We start from the raw sequence: 24810 nt of genomic DNA, 5'->3' as shown, positions 1-24810 counted from the left end.
AGCAATAATACTTATGACTCTTCCACACTGCACTCTGATGTTTTGTGAAAGTTGTGTTTCTGCTTGAAAGTAAAGTAATTAAACAAAGACAGTTTGGGTTTTCTCATCTTTTATTATTGAAGACATCTTTACTCACTCTGCTACATAGAAACTTCCACCACACCTCTGTTCATTTTAAGTAGGGCTGTCAAAATTAACACGTTAATTTTTGCGTTAATGTTTTAATATTTAACTCGTTAAAAAAAATTAACGAAATTAACACAGCTGTGTTTGTTTACTTCATGTGGCGGCGGAGAAACGTAATACGTCTACATAACAGCAGGCGGTGCTACTCTGTATTGTTGCCCAAGTAATGAAAACCGGCAGCTGATTGGACGAACGCGTCACATGGGTTTGTTTTCTCCGGATATTGAGAGCCAGATTGTCATGGCGGCCGTTCAGAATACGATCTCATATTGTACTAAAATAGTTCACTGAAACATGTTTCTGAAAATTTTTTAAGCGAGAAATAATGATCTGTCTTCATTTCAGCTCAACAAAGGTCAGTTTAGAAGATTTTCGTCAGATTTTGAGAGACTAGTCACCTCATTGTCCCGACTGCCCTGCCGCCGACTGAACATAGGCTCGTTGGAGATGAACAGTTTCTAGCCATTTCCAGCAGCATTCAGCAGGACTAAGCCAAATTGTTGCTGCTGTTGTTCTGAAAGATATTAAACATTCTGAACTTAGCAGAACCTTTCCTTGTTTGTTTTTTTCTTCATATTTGCAAAGTTAAGTGATTTAGCATTTACATATCCATTATAACAAGCTTCAGTCTCAATTTAAAAAAGTGATTAATCGCGATTAATTACAGCAAATTGTGCAATTAATTAGTTAATTTTTTTTAATCGATTGACAGCCCTAATTTTAAGACATTTTCTGTGAAATGTGTGAGACTGAGTGCAAGGACATTGGAAGATATGTCTAAGAAATGAGATTGGATCCTCCAAACTTCTTCAGTAAAGTCCTTTAGGGGAAAGTGACAGCTTCCCAGCATGCTCCCACATCTAGAGTATCAATGCATGTGTTTTCATTAGGGCTGTCAAACGATACATTTGTTTTTAAAATCGTGATTAATCGCTGAATTTCTATAGTTAATCGCGATTAATTGCATGTTTTATCACATTATTAAAATTCTATTTTGCATTTCAGAACTGTTTTTAAGTACATATTAACAATGGAAAGCAATTCTTACCAGTTACCAGTTGATTGGGAATCAAATGAATGCAAGCAAAGTGACTATGAACTTGATTTTAAGATTTGTATTTGTTTATTATTTATTTATTTATTTACTGTAAACAAAAGAAAAATGTGTGAATCTAGTCACACATTTGAATCTAGACTATAACAATAACTTATTTCACTAGTAAATAGCTGTATTTAAGAGTAAACTGAAAACCCTCCTCTTTGATGAAGCTTATAGTTAAGGAGTGAGGAGTTGCAGCGTCTGCCTAACCGGTCCATCTGCTCCTCTATCATATAATCAATAATATAGCCAGAGTAGAGGGAGGCAGGCAAGTACAACCCGATCCGGTTGGGGAGAGTTCTAACCCGACCAGGCACCTCTCTTTAACCTGCCTCTCTTAATTATGCTATTATAATTCTAGACTGCCGGGGATGTTCCTTCCTTCCTATGACACACTGAACTGCGCTCTCATCTCTGTTTTCACTCGTTTCCTTTTGTATGCATCCTGTCCCAGAAATGCTTGTTACTGACCTAGCTCTGGGGAGTTTACTCCCCGGAATCCTTATGTTTCTTCTTCGCAGAGCTATGCTCTGCGATTCTCCGCGTCCTGCTGCGTCTGCCGCATCCACCCATGCTCTGCAGCGCCACGTCACATCCCACAACGCCCTGCTGTGATGTTCATACGCACAGAGTAGTCAGGATCCGGTATAGGAGACTGCACTACTCAGTATGACACGATGTGCCCTGCTATGACATGAACTTCCACGATGACATGATGAAAGTCACTGTTCCATTATCTTTAATGTGACTATTATTGCCACTGTTCATCACACCCCCAACCGGCCCCGTCAGACACCGCCTACCAAGAGTCTGGGTCTGCCGAGATTTCTTCCTAAAAGGGAGTTCTCCTCGCCACTGTGGCAATAGCCACTGCTAATGCTTGCTCTTGAGGGAATTACTGTAATTGTTGGGGTTTTGGAATTTATAGAGTGTGGTCTAGACCTACTCTATCTGTAAAGTGTCTCGAGATAACTATTGTTATGATTTGATACTATAAATAAAATTGAATTGAATTAAATGACAAAAACAACCACCAGAAGGGAAAAGGGCATTTAACAGTAATTTTGAATGCACCACAAGTCTGTAGGTTACCAGTTTCATTGAACGCACCGTCTGTGTTTTTCCGGCAGCTGCAGATTGTTAAATCCCGGTGTCGGAATCCTCTACAGTGAAATACAGACAAACTTTACACCGTTTAGCTTTAGCTGTCAGCATTGTAACAGTGTTTAATCCAGCTACTAGCTAGCGGTAGGCTAACGCTGCTGTCGAGTGTAGTGTTAACTAGCGTCACGTGCAGCGATCTTTCTGTTGCCTGCTACGTCTGTTTCAGAGTGTCAGAGAGAAGGGCAGGCATATCAGTGGCACCGGAATGAGGCACCGAAATCCGCATTGCTATTCCTGCAGCAGCAGGATGTGTTACGAGGAAGTATGGCAAAGTGTGGCAAAGGGTCAAAATAGTAGCCTGTTAGGCACGACGCGAAGCCGAGTGAAGTGAAAATAAATTAAGAAATGGCGGAATGCAATTAAAAAAAATTAACGCATTATGCTCGGCCCTTAATCGCATCTCGATTAACGCGTTAATGCTGACAGCCCTAGTTTTCATGTGTGCATGCGTGTACAAACACAGACGCATGTACTTACTAGATTTTACTTGGGGTTGTGCAAGCACACACATGTAGACTGAAACACACACACACACACACACACACACACACACACACAAATAGACACAAACCATAAAGAGCTGCCTGGGGCTGAATTAGTGATTGAATGTGGGTGTAAATAGATAAAACAAAAACAGGAAAAATGAGAGAGCGAAAGAAAGGATGCACCAGAGGGATAGATATATATATATATATATATATATATATATATATATATATATATATATATATATATATATAGAGAGAGAGAGAGAGAGAGAGAGAGAGAGAGAGAGAGAGAGAGATTGAGGTTTTGTCCCTATTGAGTAAATAAGCCTGTCAACACTAAGGCTTTGATGACGGATGTGAAGGGGTGGTTGTTGTGTGTGTGTGTGTGTGTGTGTGTGTGTGTGTGTGTGTGTGTGTGTGTGTGTGTGTGTGTGTGACTGTGCTTCTTTCAGTTCTGCGTTGAGCTCACTCCTGGGAAACAATCTCAGCTCTCCTTGTAGAAGGTGATATGCGTTTGTGTATGAGTATGCATATAATGGTGCATACAGTATACATAACCCACGCATGAGTGTACAGTAGATGTGAACTGTAGGGTATTATACCTACACTGTTTACATCCATATGTTTAGGTTCACGTGAGTAGAGAGAAGCACAGTCTCTGGGAAACTTTGAAATGCTTTAACAGCTTTCACAGATTCAGATATTGCATGCCAAGCACACATAGTACAGCATGTCTGGTACAAAGTATGATACAAAGATTAGATACAAAAATAGAAAGATACAAACGTGTCCTTGTGTACATTCAAGGCCAGCTGTACGGCTTCTTAAAGGTCCCATGACATGGTGCTCTTTGGATGCTTTTATATAGACCTTAGTGGTCCCCTAATACTGTATCCGAAAATTCAGCCTTGGTGCAGAATTACACACACACTAGAGCCAGTCCCACAATGAGCTTTCCTTAGTATGTGCCATTTCTGTGTGTGTGGCTATTGAGGAGGAGGCAGGGGGGGGAGGAGTGAAATGTTCATGCCATGGGACATTTAATGCAGGCATGTGTACAGGAGGAGTGTGTCTAAGTGAACACTTCGGTGTTAGTGAGTTTAAATTGACTGTCCTCTTCCTGCCCGCCTAACAAGACAAAAACTGTCAATTTTATGTTCTTCAGGCTGTCAGTTCTGCCTCTATGCCACTCTGACAAGTAGGATTTTGTATACAGTACTCTGTGCGTTTGTATGCGTGCATGTGTGTATAGCAGCTCACATTTATTATATGTCAGAGAGGCAAATTGTAGCCTAGCTATTTATTTTGTTAAACAAACTAAACTTGAGTAGAAATCTAAGACCGAAAACTGAAAAAATTAAACCTTGCAAAACTGTGAGCATGTGCAAACCATTTCCAAGCATTGATTTATCCGGGCTGTATTACTGCTGCCTCTTTCTCGCCTGCAGGTCCCTCCTCACCACTCCACCGCCTGTCTTCCTATCTCAAGGATCACATTTTACCGGCAATGCTTTTGTGTTGCTGCAATCTGGCTGTCAGCAAGGCAAACCTGTGGTGCTAATCTACTGTGGTAGAACGGAATATAACAGCTAATCTACTGTTTTCCAGCACACACTTCAGAATCACAGATACTGAGTTATTTGTAAGGAGGACTTTTGCTTCCAATACAAAAAACTAGAATGTCCAGGTTAAAGCTGCAATATCTAAATATTAAGCAATGGAGACATTGAAATGTTAAGCTGTCATGGAGAAGATCTCTGCAAAGCTTCAGTTGAAAACAGAGAAATACTCATGGGGCGACATTGTGATACTTGCACAGGCTTTGCCAGTACTACAGGTATGTATCTAATATCAAAGGCACCTCCATGTTTAGTTTAACGCATTTGGTTTCCAATTTCTGCTCTTTGTCAAGATCATATTGTCGGTTTGTTTTGTGTTGAACAGACTTCGTCTGCACACATATATGAATAAATTAACATGTGACACGGCAGAAATGGATTCCCTCAGTTGTAACAAATGAAATTCAAATCAGAAGGAAATCCATCTAATACAATAAGTATAATCCTGAGTTAGTGTACAAATTTACTGCCTTAGGACTCAGTGAGTAGTAGAATTACCGCCCCCCTTCTCGCATTTAGCTGCCTTTACAGTTAAATTTAGCCGACAAAGAGTGACTGTCCTGCAGCGGCAACGACAGCTAAGTTTACACACCAAGATTTTTAAAAAAGTGAAGGGGGAGATAATTCCGGCAGCTGGGAGATTTTCATCATAACACCGGCCATCGGTCGTCTCCTACAGCCTGCAGATTCCGCCAGCCACCCCCACCCGCAGTAATGTTACAACAAACCCCTTTCCCCCAGTGCTGATAACCTCCAAACATGTGGAATATATTGTGATATTGTGGTTTTAGCTGCTGGCTAACGTTAACGTGTTTGCTTGCTAACTGGTCAGCTACCAATACTAATCGAATCATGAAAAATGCAATTATGTGGCGTAAACTGCAGCTATTTCATAAGAATGACATGAATTAACGTAACGTGAATAAAACTTGAATGGATAAACTCATCCGTGAACAAATACATTTTAATCGGAAATGGTGTTTAACAATGAAAACCACAACTCCCATAATCCCACGCAACTTAAGGACATCATCAAAAGTCTGTGTTTACATCCATTGTTTTGATTGAGAGACCCCTAGCGTAAGAAAATTAAATGTTGTACGCTTAAGTGATTTAATAAAGTAATTTAATTAAGACTGCCACACTTAACGCAGCAGTGTAGACAAACACATACCATTGCATTTAAAAAAATTAATCTGATGTAACATTTCTTTGGGTTTGTACTCTAACGTATTACACCTATCTTCACAACTGGCACACAATTCATGCTACATTTATTTCTTGCTATTTTCCATTAATATTGTACTATTTTCATAACTTATTATGCTGTCAATGATTGTTTCAGACTGTCTACTGGATATGTTCTTGGCAGTGCGGTTGTCTGGTGCATAGGCCTGGGCGAAAAATTGATTAAATTAATTAATTCAAATTTTTTGTTGCGGGCGATTTAAAAAATAAGTAAATCGAGTTTTTGTGTAATGGCGCATTTTTGGCTCCCCGGAGCTTCCATAGCGTTAGTTTCACATAGCAGTATGGCAAGGGACAACAACAACAACATCATAGCACACATGAAACAGCAACAGCAAGTGACAACATGGCTACCAGTGAGAGTGGGAAGTTTGTTCCCAAGAAAGGAATAAAATGATCTGTTGTGAGACACAAACAACATGGCAGCAACAGGGACTAACAATTATTTTCTTAACCAGTCGTTTCATTACTTACTTATCCGTAATCTCCGCGATGCACTGTCCCCGGCTGATAGTCACCTATTCTGGGATAACTGAACAACCAGCTACAGCTGACCTGAAGGAGCACCATGTGGGGCACCAGAGGCGGTGTTGAGGAACTCTGTTGCCGCTCAACGCATCTACTAAATGCCGCTGATACAACCGAGCTGTGACGGAGGTCTGTAGCGGCTTAAACAACTTGCAATCGCCGCTCTGTAGCACGCTTCGACGTTTGTTTTTATCGCTACGAAGGAGCTTGCTACAGGTATGCTACATTCAAGAGACCATGGGATGTTAACGTACGTTACTCAGCAACAGATGGAAATAGGGGCAAGGTTGCGCAATAACATTAAAATTATTTGAACTTTTAGCGAGGAACGAGAAGTGAATTACCTGTAGGCCTATGTGTGAAAACAGCTTTATCTCACGCATCCGTTTTGTTGTTGTTGAATATATAGCCCGCCCCAAAACAAAAAAAAACTGGTAGGGAAAACACTCAAACCAATTTATATTTCCACAAAATTGGCATGAATAAACATAATGGTATACATGCCCCATGTGTGTGTGTATGAGTCAAAACAAAATAAAACTTCTAAAATGTCTTTGTCATCTGCAGATTGATTTTAAGTAGAGGGAGAAAAAAATCGATTTAAATCTTAAATCGGTTTTTTTTTTTTTAATGGGGGATTTTATTTTTAGGCCATATCGCCCAGCCCTACTGGAGCATAATGTGTAGTGACCTTATTTTGTGTATTCCTAAAATGTACATATTCATTTATGTTAATTCTTGATATATTCATCATATAGTAAAGCTGATTTGCATGTCTCATCCTACTTGCTAAATAAAACATCTGCCAGGAGGAAGATTTTTAAGACTTAATTACAGACCAGTTAACTTATTGAGAAAGATGCACCAAATCTCTCTCCCTCTCCCTCTCTCTCTCACCCCCTCCCTCCCTCCCTTCTCTCATCTCAATCCCTCTTTACCCATGTTCCTTCATCATCATATGCTCCCTCTCAGAAGCAGATGAAGAGAAACTGACTCACTCCCATGTCCAATTAGCCCGACATATGACTGAACTCAAAGCAGGAATCCAGGATTTTCGCTCCTGCTGTGTCACAGATTCACATTCATGTAGATGGCTTAGCCTGAGACGACCCTCCAACTTCGTCAACTGAATCCAAATCTGAACTGAATCTTCCCCCTCTGTCTCACACTCTCTCCCCTGTCCTTACGGTCTGTCTCTCTGAAACAAGACAATATCTGCAGCCTGTAAGACATTCTGCATTTCTCATCATTTTCAGCAGATTTTTATGGTGTCCTTCCTCACCTCTTCTGTCTTCTGGCATTTGCATTTTGTTTTTCTGACTTGCTTTGCTCTCCCACATTACATGATTATGTCTCTCTCACTCTTCATTTCCATATTCTCTGTGTCTCTTTCATTTGGCCAGGTAACAGTGCTCAGAGAGCTGAGAACAAACAGAACACCCACACTGCTCACTTAAGTCAGTGAAGCAATTTTCTACCAAAAGACACTTTGCTAACCTCCCAGTTACACACACAATATACACACTTAACCCTGTACAGTATATGGACAGTTCAACTCTCCTATCCTGCCGATCACAGACAAGATAAAGCGTGGGACAAGTCATACGTGAACACACACACACACACACAAAACAAGCCTCTATAGTATCCTCTCAGAAGGAGAGGGGTGTCACTAGCAAGGCAGTTCCCATGGCAACATACAGGTGACTCACCAGCCAGTGATGCAGTTGCCGTGACAACCTACAGTGTGTAGCATCGCTATGGGAGGTGAGTGAAAGGGAAGAACACAGTGTGGGTGTATGTTGTCGTGGGTGTTGAAGTATAACGCTGCAGACCGAACTGACAAGACACAGAAAACAGAATTGACTGAAGCGTCCGAGGCTGGAGGATCAACTCACACTGAATCCTAAACTGAAAACAGTTTGAAGACAGTGTTGATGCCAGTGGGGAAGTGAACTGAATCAAGTGCTGAATAGTTACATCAGCTATAAAGCCTTGTTTGGACAGGATTTATATTCCAGGAAGAGATGGGGTAGAAAAAATATTTGGTATTTCATGTAGTTCTCTGAAGCTAAACTCGTTCGGAATGCATTTAAGCCATTGTCAACTACAGAAGGTGCTTTGTATTATAGTGGATTATATTAAAGCGCCCCTATTCAACATTTTAATGTCAAAATGTATCAAATGCTTATGGGTAATGTGAAATGTGTTGCTCATGGTGATGAGCTCAAAGGTAATTATCAGCCTCACCTCAGCTCTAAGGTTGTTTTTTTTTGCGTCTTTCAGCTCATTGCTTTAATTTCTCACCACTGAACCACAATCAGCGGCAGGAGTTGGTTGAGACCAAAACAGAGCTAAAAGGTAGTAAGGAGTAAATCTTGTACTTACATTTATCAGGTGACCAGAAACTCAACTCAAAATGAATGTAAATGTTGCTGGACATGTAAATAGGCATCTGTTTTTACATGTAATCGCCTTCGAAAATTACCGGCAGCTCGCAGTGCTCTGTACCCGGCTCAGAGTCACCTATTCTCGGATAACTGGACCACCAAATACCGCTGACCTGACGGAGTACCATGCGGAGCACTGGAGCCGGTGTTGAGGAACTCTATTGCGGCTCAACACATCTACTAAAAACGACCGAACGTTTTTTGTTTGTGAAAAAAATCCATAGGCCATATCGCTCAGCCCTTACTCTGCCCTGCGGCCCTTTGCTGCATGTCATTCCACCTCTCTCTCCCCTTTCATGTATTCAGCTTTCCTGTATAAACAAAGGCCTAAAATGGCCAAAAAATAATCTTTAAAAAAAAAATAAAAAGACTGGTCTGAAGCCACAAAAGCCTTTAAACAACTTTTTTCCGACTTTTGCTGTAGTACTTCCAATAACCTGTAAACAGACTGAAAATTGGTGGCATTCCCCTTTTTAAGATGTTGTTCACAAGGTGATGACGTGTCATCACAACATATGGAATGATAAAAAAGCGCACATACCGTATATGTGATCTGGGCAGGATCACCCAACCTCCCCTAAAGAAATAAATCCCATCCAAACACTGCTATAGAGATAAATTCAACAATGTATCCCAAACAACATTGTTCTCACGCTCTCCCACATTCTCCACACCTGTTTATTGCAATAATACTTGTGTTAATGTTGATAAACAATACGCTTGCGTAAAGTTGTGATCTTTATAATAGCGGGATGTACATATGAATTCTCGAACATGATCACACTAGAAGGCACCATATGCTCTGCTTTCCAATTATTTTAAGTAGACCTTTTAAAACGACCAAAAACAAAGTGTGTAAAAAGATCCACAAGAAATAAATACTGTAAAAGAAAAAGAGGGAGTGAGAGCACTGGCATCAATTATCATGACCCAAGCACTCAGTACACAGCAGTAACCTTGCTGAGGGAGGTTTGGAAGGACTAATAGAGTATTTAACATACTTGTAACTCTAGATGCTTTATGCAAGAAGTTCTATTACAGATTTTTTCATTGCCAAAATGTTTCGAACTTTGATTTTAGCAATCATTTTATGAGAAAATGTTTTACTTTACTACAAATTGATGAGATATTTTAATGGAGTAAGGCTCCTCTGTCAGACAAGTTGATTAAGAAATACACTAAATGCATACTTTAATTACATATGAGGCTTCCAGTTCCTGGTTGAAACTAAACATCACTGTGCAGTATTACCTAAGTCACTACAATGAGAAAGAATTAACTTTTTAAGAGTGCGTGAGGATGGCATCATCTGCCTTTTAGGAACTAAAACTGCAGGTGATACACTGATTTCAACAACAACAAAAAAGTGTTGGCCTACCATTGCGTGGAAAGGCATTGAGCTGGTGGTTGATATCGAGGGAGCAGGGTTTGCGTGTGACGGCTGTAGTCACGGACTCATACGGGTTGTCCTCGTCCTCTGGCAGGAAAACATCCAGAGATGGCGAGGTGACAATCTCTGCTGAACACTTTGAATCCTGGGAGGAGGGCAGAGAGAAAAAACACATAAAAGAGAAATGTAAGGGCAATCTGTTAAACATACCACATTACCCAGTAACAGAGTGTGCACAATCTGATGGAAGAAGTGGTTTAAAACCCTGACTCCAGCAGCAACTACCAGCAGTTCCACATTTATTGAGCTAAACACAAACACACCACCATTATTAATTATGTACTGGAGCCATACTGGCCTATTATCCCTTCCAACAGACCCATAAATGATGTATTATGTTGATAAATAGTGTTTGGAAAGCAAATTAGGAGCCCTCTCAGTGAGTTTAGATGCACAATATTACACCAAAGAGTGTCATTTTGAGTTCATGAGCTGTATGTGATGTCTGAAATAAAGCACAGCAAACACGGCAAAAGAAGAGCAAAAGGAGACGTTTGAAGTGAGCTTGCTGTGTGGTAAAGAGTGCCTATCCAGGGCCAAAGGTCCCCCTCATTTTGTTTATCTTTGCCTGAGGTGCATCATAAGGAACAAAAAGAAGACAACACATCAGCTCAGTAATCTCTAAATTCAGCTCAAGGCTATTCATTGAAGTCCGACCACATCGTTCACACATTTGGATTATCACGAAAGATTTAGGTCGATGTTCAAAGCAAACACTGAAAATAAAGGGTTGTAAAAAGTTTGAACCTTTCTTTCTGCTTCTCTCTTAATGGACCCTTCAGAACTTTGGGGTTTTGTTCTCTTTGATCAACGAGGTTTTGCTGGAGCTTTTTTTAAAAGAAAGAAAAAAGTTCTCTGCAAGTGCTGCTGGAGGTTTGACCTCTTTAAATTTCTTTTCTCTCTCCATGCACCTTGTGTGTAGATGAAGCTGTGCCAAAAACCCCACTCTGCTTCTATTATGCGACTCTGAGACGCACTCACTGTGAAAGAACACTGCACCAACGTCATCCAGTCTCTCACTGCAAGCGATGATGACGGTCTTACAATAAAGGTGTTCTATATACTACAAGTGTTGCTGGAGTTTTGACCTCTTCAGTCTCAATTTCTCAACTTCCATCTCCTACAAAACTGTGAGACTGGCAAAGATTAGGGATAAGTAACAGGGAATCGTATGTTGATTAATCTGGTAAGAATCAGTCCATTTTTAGATTAAAGGGTTTTATATGATAAATAGCTACACCGCAAAATCCTGTAACATTTTACAGATATGTTTTATAGAGAGATAAAATGGCTTTTTTTAATGTATTAACTCCCTAACTGATGAAAGAGGGGGGCTGCAAAAGACAGCAAAAGAGCTGATGAGAAACTGGGCACAAAATTCCCTCAAACACAACAGAGAAAGAGTCCTGCAAGCAGGTTCACCAATGAATGCGACCAGGAGTACGAGACCATCTCTGAATAAATATGACTTAATTTGTTATGCTTGGACAGGCAAAACATTTCAACAAATATATTTTTTAGTGTTGGATAGTCTCCTACTGTAGCCGGCATCCTTTCCTTTCTCTCTCTTAACTGTCTTGGAAAGGCAAAATGAAAATATATAATCTGTAAATGAGTAAAATATAATAACTTCATTAAATGCATAATTACTTAATTAAATGATTCAATGATTAATTAAATGAGTACATTTTAATTAATCTTTAAAAAAACAAATGTAACCGCCATCCATTTTATGATACAGCTCTCAAAAAAAAAAAAAAAAAGTAAATCCTGAAACACACTAGAAAAAAAAAAATCTATTGTCATTTCTGACAGTATGTTATAGCAGACTGTTAATAGCAATAGCAAGGATATTCTTCTGGTTTACTTTCCTTAATTAATGCTGTTTGTTAGGCTTATTGTAAGTCTCTCTGAATAGATTATCTGCCAAATGCTTAAATTGTAATTTGCATATTAAATGATTTTTACCAAAAGGGACTTACATTATTTCGAAGAAATTCTTCATTTGGAGGTGATTGATTCAGAGTAAGGAAATGTTTCTTTGGGCCCGTTATATAATGGTGTTCTCTTAGACTAGGCTATTAGAGGAGAATTTCAGATTACATTTTGTTGCAGCATTGGTGAAAAGGTTGACACCCAAAGGGCTCCAAGAGAGAGCTGAGGACCAAAAGGTCCCTTATCTCTGAGGCAGATGTGTACCCAGAAAGAATGAAAAACAAGAGTGAGTGATGTGAAGCAGGGGAAAAGGTTACAGAGACGAGCGTCATTTCAGCCAAAGAGACAAAACATTTCTTTAAAGCAACACAGCCTCCTGAAGTCTGCCTTTTCCCTTTAACGCAACACTATCATCATTTCCGAAGTGTCACTTGGCAACCTGCCCCTGGTTGTACCTTTCCTAATGGGAGCAGTGGTAAACTTGTCACCATGGTATTAAGTTGTGGTTGTGGCTACGACAGTTCTCAACCGTGCGCCGCATAAATCTCTCAACCCTCTGACTCCCCCTCAGCCTCCTTTCCTCATTCAACAGCCATTAATCTTCCTTTCATCATCTGCTACTACATTACCCAGACTGCACCAGGCCATCAATCACACACACTGAGCACACTCAAAATGGATTAATCATTCTGGCTGACAGAACAATCAGTCCCTTGATGACTTCTCTCACTCACACTCAATCTGAGACTTATTTCACACAGCATTTTATTAAAAGGTCTACAAAATAAACCCCCCTCTCAGTTCCCCCCTTCCTTTTCTATCTAAATCAGCACTCAATTAGACTGCCATTACCAGCTAATAGAGACCCAGTCAGTCTTTTATGCCTTCACTGTGGCCCGGCCTCAGCTGATACAGATTTGACGTGACAACCTGGTTAGGTGCAGATTTCACTCACAGAGCTGAAAGAAGGCTGAGAGCCATACAGAGCCGCTGCGAGTTCCCTGCTCCTACGGTACATAAAGACTCTGAATTATAAACTGTATCTGACAGCTCAGTTTATATGAGCCATTAATCATCTTCATATTCATTTTGAGGGTTTAGCCAAATTGTGATTTCGAAAGCAAGAGATGGCCTCAACAAACCGCTAAACTGCATTTCATACAGTGTGTTGATATGCACTTAGGTAGCCTATTTAAGCTTGGCTTTCCGCAGTATGGGTAAAATTATACATACTTGTCATTTGTTTTGCCAGTTACTGTACGCTGGAATGGAAACAGCAACTTCTGCTAGTTGTGTACAAAACGCAGGACGCTCGATGGTGTTTTAAGCCCCCAACTTCTCCTTCCAGGCAACGTTGCGACCGTTGACTTCAAGGCACCTAACCCTAACCTTAACCATAACCGTTGCCTAATCCTAGTTGTTAGGGGCTTAAAACACCGATAAACACGCAGGACACCGGAGTTAGATTGTAGACTGAGGTTTTCCTCCAGAGTGCTGCATTTGGTAAGGTTTAGGCAACGAGTATTTCAGTTAAGGTTAGTGTAATCGTGGTTTGGGTTAAAGGTTTACTTTTTTAATATTTAGCCAATACCACAAACTCCCTAACATTTAAAAAAAACTGTGAAAGTGCTTAAATATAAACAAATCCTGCTCTAGTTGCTGAGTGCAGATAGTGCAGGCAAAATAAATGATATAGTAGTGATAAATATAGTAAGAAACAGTCAGTGAACATTTTTTTGCAGAAACATTCAGTATCATTCTGCAACTTGGCAGATACAATAATCTTCCTCACAATATTGACAGAAAACATAATCCCTGCAGAATTAAGATTCATACAAAAACACATTTGCCTTTGCAAATTAGTTGTAATTTCTGAGAGAAAGGGTTGCTATGACAGCAATTTAAACACATAATCCTCATATTCAAAATAATTCCATCCAAAGTCTGACCATCACAAAGTGGGCTCTAGAAGTCAAAGTCAGTTTCAATTTCTTACAATTCAAACACAAAAAGCTGTGCTCTCACTACAGAGGCTGTCCTCTCACTGCACCATCAGCCCTTCGACACACACTCAACACATTGCATCTCTATGACAGTTAAAGTATTAAAGTAATTCTGCCAAAATAAGGATAAGGTAGGGGAGGAACCTGGTTATTGACTGCTGCATGTAAACATGGATTTACAGAACATGTGTTGTTCGAATTCCTGCATAACTCGATTCCTTGGAGTAACCTGGTTCCTTGTAAGAGCATAAAAGTGCAACAGTGTGTGTCACTTGCACGAAGCTGGAAGAGGGTGCAGTTCTTCAGAACAAATCAAGATAAAGTTCCAACGTTACTAGAAGTGAAAGTAGATTCAAATCAAAACAGAGACAAAGGGAGAGCATTGGCTTTAAACAGGATGTGACAGGATTAATGGGAAATGTGCAGTCCTAATTTAAAAACATTACCTTAGCTCTAATATTTCTGATGAAAGACAGCCGTGAGATTGAGGCTATTAAACATCACAGCCATGGTCTCATTGGTTTGTAGTAATTACCAAGATGTCACCATGAATTAACAATGAAATACGGGAAGTCTTAAAATGCCACAGGTGGAGTAGCATCATTAATAGATGCGCTGAAGAAAGCACACGAGACAAGCCCCAAGATAGAATGAGTTTAGGAAAGAGATTCCTCTGTAGTGTCTACAGAGAGAAATACAATTAAAAGGAGAGAGGGAGTAGATAGAAAGCAGTAAATGAAATGGAAGAAAAGACGAAGAAATGAGGAATCACTAATAACATGTACTGTCACCATGTGCTCGGTCTATTCTTGCCTACCCTTCAGCACTTTTCCTGTCTCTCTCTATCTCTCTCTCTCTCTCTCTCTCTCTCTCTCTCTCTCTCTCTCTCTTTCACTTCATCTCTCATTACTCCCGTTACTCTATATCTCCAACAGAAAGAGAGGCCAAAGCTGACAGGGGTAGCAAAACCCATTGCCCTGGGTAAAGACAGGGAGGGAAGTATACACAGGTAGATCAAAGGACACCAGGATCCAACTCAACACTTACTTTGGAGTTTGTGTCAGAGAATTCAAAGGAGACTAGCAGGAGACAGAGCGGGAAGAGGAAAATTAGTTTGTATCGAGGAAGGGAAGCCGAGGAAGTGGGAGTGCATTGACTTAGGAGCAGGCAGTTCCTCACACACAGAAACATAGAAAAAACACACAGAAATGCAAGTCAAGTACAAGTAACATGCTTGATTTCTCACACACAGCACGGCAAGAAGGCAATGGTAAAATATCCAACTAAGCTGCATTGAGGTAAGCAACGAGCTTTAAGTTTGAGCTATTCTTTCGCCAGCAGAAAACTACTGTGCACTCAATCTCGAAGAAGACACTCACTGGAAAGAAATCCAGGAAAGTCCAGAGTGAAGCCTGGGAGCAGCCGAAGATCTGGAGTTGAAATTAATCCAGCAGTGTGACAACAGGTTTAGCTATCTGATATTTTGATGTATCTCACCTCTTCTTACCGCTCAGCCTTGGAGGGGTCAGACGGATATAAAAAGTGGGAGAAAAGGCTTCACACGGTTCGATATGAGCAGTCCCTCGTACAAACAAACACACTCGGTCTTGATTCATTTCCCTCCCTCCACCCTCCTTCCCTCTCTATCTTTCAGGGCAGAGATAGGACACAGAGAAACTTGTGTCTGAGCTGAACAGGAAGAGAGCAGACAAACAGAGGCCTACTCTGGCCACTAATTAGCAGGTCGTATGCAGCTCCCGACCAACTGCAGAGGCCAGATTAAGTGTGTGTGTGTGTGTGTGTGTGTGTGTGTGTGTGTGTGTGTGTGTGTGTGTGTGTGTGTCTCAAGGCGCCTGCACGTGACCAAAAAATTGTAACGGTGTGTGATTATATCCATGTAATAACGCAGTGTGGTGTCTTTCTGCTTGCAGCAGATACGTGATGTGTGTGATCATGTGAGAGCATATGTGCATACTTTGTTTGTGTGTTTCTCTGTGTATGCATAATTGAGCCTGCTTGTATTATATATACTGTGCATGGGTGTATGGCTGATAACCCAAATAGGAAATGTGCTGCTGCTTTGGTCACGTCCGAGGAACTTCTATCCAACAGTCTTAATTCCTGTGACTCTCTCTTCCTCTCTGTCTCGGTTTAACCCTACATGTATACTGTAGCAGACACAACCCTACCCATTGCTTCACACTGTATACTGAGTTCATAGGTCATCAGATATGAATAGAGGCTATAATTTGCTGGCATTTCCTCACAGAGGCTATTTGATTAGAGAGAAAAGGGAGGGGTGGATACCAGAGAGGACAATGGGCCCTCTGAGGCCCTCAATAAGGGGAGAGACATAGAGAGAGGTGCAGTCATGAGAGGGCAGTACTGGAGAGACACACGGACCAAAAAAAAAAAAAAAAAAAAAAAAGAGATGAAAAATTAAAAAAAGATTGCAGCATCTAAAACTGGAAGGCGCCAAAAGCCAGCCCATTCCCTGACTCAAGCTGATACGACGGCAAATACACTCTTTCAGGGAGTGTGATGAGCAGATTAGCTCTAATGTCTGACTGTGTTGTTAATTAGCATATTTTAGCATGAATACTAAAAGCAGGGGAAAAGTTAAATGCTAACATATTTGCAATAATAATGCTAACATGCTGATGTTAAGCAGGTCTCACAATGATTCACAATGTTGCAGCAGCAAGGGATAGCACAAAAAAGTACAAAAATAATGGAAATATCATATTTGCAGCTTTTTCTTGACATCAATAGGTTACAATTACCTCTGTGCTGCGTCTTCAGCTATAGTGCTTGATTCTAGATATGGTTGTGAGCATAGACATTTGTCTCTGTACAGGCACAATGGTTCAAAACCTTACTGAGAACATCACTGTGATGACAAGACTTCAGGAAGCTGCACACAGTCACTGCATCCGACGGTTGTTCACAAAGATATTTGTTCCAATGTAACACTTCCAATATATATATATTATTTATCCAGAAATGTTGAGCAAAAATGTAGATAAAAGGTTAATGGCAGGAAAAAAAGACATGAGGAATACAGGCATGAAAAAGATGAGATAAGAGAGAAATATAGAGGGTACTTGTTGATCTTCATGAGAAATGAGAGAGAAGGAGGCAAAGAGTGGAATAGTAGTGGTGTAGGTTGGTCAGAGCAGCGAGCAGGGATTGCTTTGCAGAATTGGATTTCCCTCCATGGCTGGCTAATCCCACAAAAATCAGCTAGCTGAGCCACCCACAGGACAGTGACAGTCACTCCTTAGAAAATAACATCCTTCACATTCCCCATGACAGCTGCTGTATTGAGCAAAACTCTAACTGTGGCTTCCCCTGGCTCCACGCTTAATCCCACAGACACGGCAAGCAGCCAGAGCAAGAGGCCGCTGACAGAGAGCCACCGCTGTGTTTAACTGCAAGCCTGACAACTTTCAAAGTTTCAGGTATGTGTGCTGCAGTTTGAACAGTTTGATGTTCTACAAACAGTAACAAAGTATTTCAATACATACTAGGACAAGATGAGACAAGAGGAGATTAAATAAGCATTTGCATTTTGCGAAGTCATACATCCATGGTTGACTGGCAGCTGATTGGACGAACGCGTGACGTGGGTCTGGCTTCTCGAGAACTTCAACACAGTGTCATGGCGGCTCCTTGTGAATATGATCCAGTATTTTACGAAAATAGTTCACCGAAACGTGTTTCTGAAAACATTTTAAGTGAGAAATAGGCCATACAGTTGCTGAATCTGTCTTCATTTCAGATTGACAAAGGTCAGTTTGAAAGATTTTCATCTACTTCTATTGGATAGTAACATCGCATTCAACAGATTAATTTGCATAAAGATGGGCATCGGCCAGCTTTTTGACGCGCAGCATTTTTTCAAATGCAGCGCCGCCTTCCCGGAATGCTTTGCGTGCACGTTGAAGTCGCTTGACGTCACCCATAGGAATAGAGTGGAGCGAGGCGCGACGGAAGCGTTGCACGGTCAAATGGATCTGTACCATTATACGATACCACGGCTCCACCGCCGGATCGCTACTGCACATACTGGCTCTAAAATTACAAGTTGGCAATGTCCGTATGAGGAATATTTTGGCTTTGTCCATCTTTATATACAGTCTACGTACACGCAAGACCATGTGTTACGTTTTAGCAAGATGTCTGGCAATGACTCTTGTGCTGGCATTGCTGCACCAATTTCTACATCTGCCGTCTGAAGAATCACAGCTGAGCTGACACATCAGTAGTCACCTAATGTATTTAAAACGTTCGCAGGGTTGTAGTTACTCCTTTAAGGTGTTTGATTCACTAAACCATGTGAAGTTCACACTTTCACAAGACCTACCACAGGATGAGGAAGAATTAATCAACATCAAGAAGTCATGTGAACTGTTTCTACTTCTACTGTAGTTCATAAAACTCTTAGTTATGCTTCTTTTTTTCTTTGCAGATCAGTTTAAAGAATTTTATTTATTTCCATAAAACGGAATAAAAACAAAAAAATAAACTAGAAGAGCACAGACCTCCACCGAGGCCATGACCTATCTCACAATGTTAACAAAACTTGTTAACTAACAAAATACTTCCACCAAGCAACATGAAAATTTGGCCAGTATTTTTTCCATAATCCTGCTGATAAACAAACAAACCGAAAACATAACCTCCTTGGCGGAGGTAATAAAAGGGCACTCAGTAACTCACTTGTTTTGCTGAATGAGTTCTCCTTGTTCTTTGTGTACCAGAGTGGTGACTCAGAGTGCTAATATTTTGTTCTCCTTATTACTTTAATGGGTACACAGCTTTTAATAGCAATCATGATACAGGAAATTGTATTAAGGGAGGCTTACTTCCCATCAGAGTCACAGCATCCTTGAACACACAGACCTTGCTGATGTGCAGCACAGTATGAAAGCTGTTCTGCCTTTGTTTGTTTTTTGCCCTTCGTTTCGGAGTAGTGAAATATTGTGTGTGTGTATATATTTATTATGTTGTGTTGGGATCCCAAAAGCACTTCTGTTTTTACAGAGAGGTTGTAGGTTCTGTAACTGTAATTTGAATCACAAAAAATTTACAATTTATATGTGACATATATCCAAAAACTCCTTTCCTTATAAAGCATCCAGTTCTAACTGTGCTCCGTGGTTTAGCATATCAATTCAGCCAGAGAGATAAATAAAGACTGGAAGTAATGAAATAAAGACAAATGACATGTAAGGTAAGAGCAGAAAGGTCAGAAAGAGGAGAAGGAAGTGGAACATTAGACCTCAAATTATCTGTCACAAATTAATTCTCGTTAAGACGTCCCCAAAGCACCACTTAACTGCCACAAGACAGTCTGGAAAAAAATACAAGGTCTGTGACATTAAATTGTAGCTCAGAAACACAGCTTATGATTATTCCTACTTCCTGTGTAATCATTTCTTCATTATAACCTGCTGAGGTCTCCACATACGGTATTAAAGTAATAAGTTGACATTTTTGGGAAAAGTGATCATTTGGGTTTTTTTATGACTTAAATGAAAAGATCAATACCACTCTTATATCTGTTATTTACCTTTTGAGGTGAAGGCAGGTAGGCAGAGTTTTAGCCATGCTAGCAGCATGGCTGCATGAATGACAATGTTGTTTGCCCAGCCGGTCGGTCAGTCAGTCCACCGCTTTTATCCAGACTGAAATATCTAAAATACATGCCACACTAACCACGCTCCCATTAGTCTCAGCTGTACTTTGTGTTCAGCGCTAATAAGAAAATGTTGGCTGCAGCTTCATGTTTACCGTACAAACATGAGTAGCACTAATCTTACTAAATAACTCATCTGACTCTCAGCAAGAAAGCAAATAAGCGCATCTCCTAAAATGTTGAATTATTGCTTTAACAGTGACCAGTGACTCTTTTCCAGGGACTCCTAAATCTCTAGACTACTGATTCGATTAAATTAAACTTTATTGATCCCTGTAGGGTAACGCTACATCACTCTGCTGCTGCCTTAGTATCTCTATCTAGTTGTGAATAAATCACTTAAAGTGACAAAAACCTATAGAAATGAGCATTTTTTTTTCATCGTTAGCTCTGCATATATACAAGCCATCTGGGGCCACAATACAGTATTTCATATGAACTCTACATTTACATCAAAACTCAGACAAGAGGTTTTACACATACATCTGCTTGAGCACAATACATTTACTTTAAATATGAATTTAGTAAATCACTTATGGTGTTTGTCTTGTTTAAAGAGGAAGGCCAGAATAGTATAATTAAAACATATTTAATGTATACATCAATACCCAGAAAGCAAATGCTCCCCATATCACTGCCTGTCACATTGTGTGCGTGAATGGGCTTTGCGTGTAAATCCCTGGAATGTTAGCTTGGTTTGGACACACAACAGCACTAAATGATTGCACACAGGCTCTTCTGAAGCATTATAGGATTTCATGCATTGCTCAAGGGCACTTCAACACCAGTGGCATGGTTGTTGTAATATACGGTAGTGCTAGTACTGTGGGGGGCACATTTTGCCTCTTGGTGGTCTTTATTTATTGAAGCTCCTACGCCTCTTTCTCCAATCGTTTCTTCCTTTTCCTGTTTACCTCAAGGACGACGAGATATGTCAGGCTTCACACACACACACACACACACACTTACACACACACACACGCACACACACACACACACACACACACACTATGTGTGTGCCAATCTATTTCAGTAAAAAAGTATTTGACAGCAGCTATAGCTGTGTGTTGAAGGTTAGGTTGACATGAAGACAGTCTATAGCTGCAGAGTGTGCAGGGCATAAAGCCTTTAAATGCTGTAAGCACAGAGCTGCGTCACATCCCGCAGAGAGCAGCAGAGAGACAAAAGGAGAAGTGGGAAATAACTGCAAGGAAAAAAAGACTAGTAGAATAACGAATTAGGCTGAATTTTGAGGTTTGTATTTTACATTTTAATTAGTGTTTTAAGCTAATATAAATTAATGACTAGTTATAATTAAATGTACAAAACAAAAGGCAGAAACATCACTGATTCAAAATAAAATTAATTAAAAAAACATTCCCATTTTCACCCCAATAAATACGCTTCTCACCACAAGCATACATTTTCACTTATCACAAAAACTGCAACCAGGGTGCAACAGCTAATCAAACCGCTGCTTTAAAGCTTGAGTGCGTAACTTTAAGATATTAATGAAGGCGTGCGCGATCACGGAAGGCTGCTATCATGTGGACGTGCCGACAGTTTTGTTGTCATTACTTAGAATTCCTCGTGGGGGAGACAGAAAGTACACACTATAGCTTAAAATATATAATGGTATTATTATTACAGCCTAACTCTCCATAATATTGAACTACTCAAATTAGATATTAGAAAACGTATGACCACAAACCATTTACTCCCACAGAGCACATTCAGTCCTTCATTTACAGGCTTCTAAAGCTCTCCACATAATCTCAGCCCTCTCAGAAACACCTGCCTTTGATGTTCCTTAACATCTCCAAGAGACCTCATCCATTTTCAAGAGTCACCCTCCCCTCAACTCCTCAAAAACTCCCCGGGCTGAGAACATTAAAAGGTCAGCAGCCAACCAGGAAAAATGGAGAAAGAGAAATGTAATTGGAAAGTGCGAGTGTGGACAAAGGGATGGAGGAAAAAAAAAGAAAAAAAACAGCAAGAAGAAGTAAAGGTGGTGAAAAGAGGTGTGAAGCTCGAGGACACAGTCCGGAAACGCTGACGCACATATCTTCTGACGACATCTGCTGATGTTGATTGAGATTTGTCAATGGTGACATCCCACGTCTGGTATCTTATGAATTCTGTGTTGCCTGGCAACCCTGCCAACCTTGCTCTATCTGAATATTTTTCTCACATCTGTTCATTATCTTTCTCTCTACTTTATTTAGGTCTGAACTTCTTTATTAAAGTCGACGTCGCTGAGGAAACCTCCTCCACACACACTTTGGCATCAGTCGGCGTTTCGCATGGCGATGGTGGGAGGAAAATTCACAACAAGGAAAGCGTCCTTATGCGCACGCACACACACACACACACACACACACACACACACACACACACACACACACAAAAATTACATGCCATATTCATTAGCTTGAAACAGAGTGCACTCTTTTCTGTTTAGAAAGCCAGAAAGGCTAATGTAATGCCGCACGGTAAGACAGGTGTACTATACATTGAAACATTAATAATCACATTCATTTAATTTGTGCATGCACCTGCTTAGGCACGTTAAAGAAACACACACTTGATTGCAGTCTATTAGATATGCTTTTCTAAAACTAATGCAGGCAGCTGATATATACACAATATTACCGCCCTAAAGGTTATATTGTTCAGTTTTTGATTTAATTGTTTTAACAAAGTGTGTTCATTTTGGAAGATGTTATGGTATATTTTACAGCATTATATATTAAAACTAAAAAAGGGCCGGGAAAAAAATATGTTAATGCTGCTTTACATTTTTTTTATTAAAATATTAAATAGATTTGACTACATACTGTAAGCAACATTAGGGGGGAAAAAACCTCTTTACTCAATAATAATTTACACTCAAAAATGGAAAACAAAGAACTGCTTTATCAAGAGTGTTTTCATTTCAGATTTTGATTTACAGTGGTTTCTCATTGACAACACAAGCCAATAACTACAACTATCTTCTGATTCAGATTTTTTTAATGCCAAACTCGGACTGGTGAACAAAAATGACGCTTTTTGCAAGAGCTTTCCCAACAGAGCCCCACCCACGTTAAACCAATGAGAAGAGCACAGACATATCAAAATCTCTCATGTTAATTAACTGAAATTGTTTTGCAGAAATGTATGGAGGATGCCATCACTTAAAAAAAAAAAAGTATGGGGGCCTTTAAAAATGTTTTTAGACATTGTTAGTGCAGGGATCTTTTTTTCTAGCTGATGTGTTGTGTCCAGCTATTTGACTGACTGTCTTGAGTGACCGCTAGACAATCGATACAAAGGTTAGCACACTTCTGCTAAAATATAAAGTGAAAGATCGATGAGTCAGAGAGAGTGAGACAGAGGGATATTAGAAAACAAGCTAAAAAATAATTAGGTTGACAGATCTCATGTGGAATGATGAGAAGAAAGGATGAGCTGGAAAGACTTCACTGTTTCACTTTGTCCATCATCCAGAAAGGGGATGCACAGACTTCTCTCTTTATGTTAACTCCCGTTTATTCGAAATTACACAGGGCAAATTAGCACAGTGCTAACATCATTATGTGATAACTATTTCTCTTCCTCACTCATTCTTCTATAAAACCCACCCACACACACAAACCCACCCACACAAAATCATAATGAAGCCATGCCAAATTCAGACACTGATGCCAACCCTACCATCATGCTCACATTTAAACTGACATGCAAAGTGTTTTTTCTTCTACGCTCCAACATATTAGTACACATACACACGTACACACACACACACACACGTACACACACACAAACACGTACATACACACAAACACACACACACACACACACACACACACACAGGTGCAAACCTCTCCAAGAGTGTGCCAGTCATGCAGGCAGGCTGCCAGTATACAAGACAGAGGGTCTGTTGTGTTGTAAATGTCAGATGTCCTGCTGTTTGAGCCAGCACACATCTCACCGATAAACAATCTCCTCTGCACACACTTAACCACACTTCTATACGCAGCACAAAGTGCGTATTGGGGAGGAAGGTAGGACTGAAGAAGAAAAGAAGGAGCAGGAATACTTTTGGTTACAAAGAACAAGAGGATGCTTCACACACTGCCATTGGAGGTAACAAGTGGGGAAGTATTTCCAGTTATTTCTAATAAACTTTAATTTCTACAATTATGCAACATACTGTATATATTAGTGGTTATACTCCGGTATGCACAATATTGAAAGAAGGTGAACTAAGCTTTCTCTGTATGGAGTCCCTTTCGGCTAATAAACACAGAATCTGTTAAGTTATCTGAAAGTTTTCTTTGTCTTGACTGTGGAGCCAGTTCAAAGCTGTCTTGTTGAGGTGACAGACCGATTCAATGGCCATTCAGACTAGGGCATATATATATATATATATATATATATATATATATATATATATATATATATATATATATATATATATATACATACATACATACATACATATATATATATATATATATAGAAATAAATAAACTGATTGAAAATCTGTATATATTGAATGAAAGTCTGAATATATTGAATGAATGTCTGAATATATTAACTGAATGTCTGAATATATTGAATGAAAGTCTGAATATATTGAATGAAAGGCATGTTGAAGTTATCCTGATGAAAGGGACCTGCCTGACCAAAGAGGTTCCTTTCATTCTGTCTTCCATGATGAAGAAGTGAATAAACTTCTTCATTGGGAAAACGGTACTGGATATGGTTACCGTTACCAGTGTTTTGGCCCGTACATGCATTCGCCAGTGTGTTAATAATCTCTTCATTGCTCAAAATTGCTGACACTAGATTTCTTGCCGATTCGCTCATAGTGTCACACTTTGGTTAGGATTAATCACTACTCATATATACATATACATATATACATATACATATATACATATATACATACATA

General features: G+C 39.9%; 1 protein-coding gene across 6 annotated transcripts in view; it reads right to left on the bottom strand.

Annotated features, from left to right (window-relative positions):
* Positions 1 to 24810, bottom strand: part of anks1b (ankyrin repeat and sterile alpha motif domain containing 1B) — a 233761-nt gene that overhangs the window by 100163 nt on the left and 108788 nt on the right. For all 6 annotated transcript variants that reach the window (XM_039791996.1, XM_039791997.1, XM_039791998.1 and 3 more), the window contains one exon: positions 10161 to 10317. In XM_039791996.1, coding sequence (XP_039647930.1) covers positions 10161 to 10317 — 157 coding nt within the window. The remainder of the gene's footprint in view (positions 1 to 10160; positions 10318 to 24810) is intronic.

The sequence above is a fragment of the Perca fluviatilis genome, chromosome 23 (assembly GCF_010015445.1).
Source record: "Perca fluviatilis chromosome 23, GENO_Pfluv_1.0, whole genome shotgun sequence".
NCBI classification, from domain to species: Eukaryota; Metazoa; Chordata; class Actinopteri; order Perciformes; family Percidae; genus Perca; species Perca fluviatilis.
Note: the sequence above shows the minus strand (reverse complement) of the source record. Positions and strands in the feature narration are given on the sequence as shown.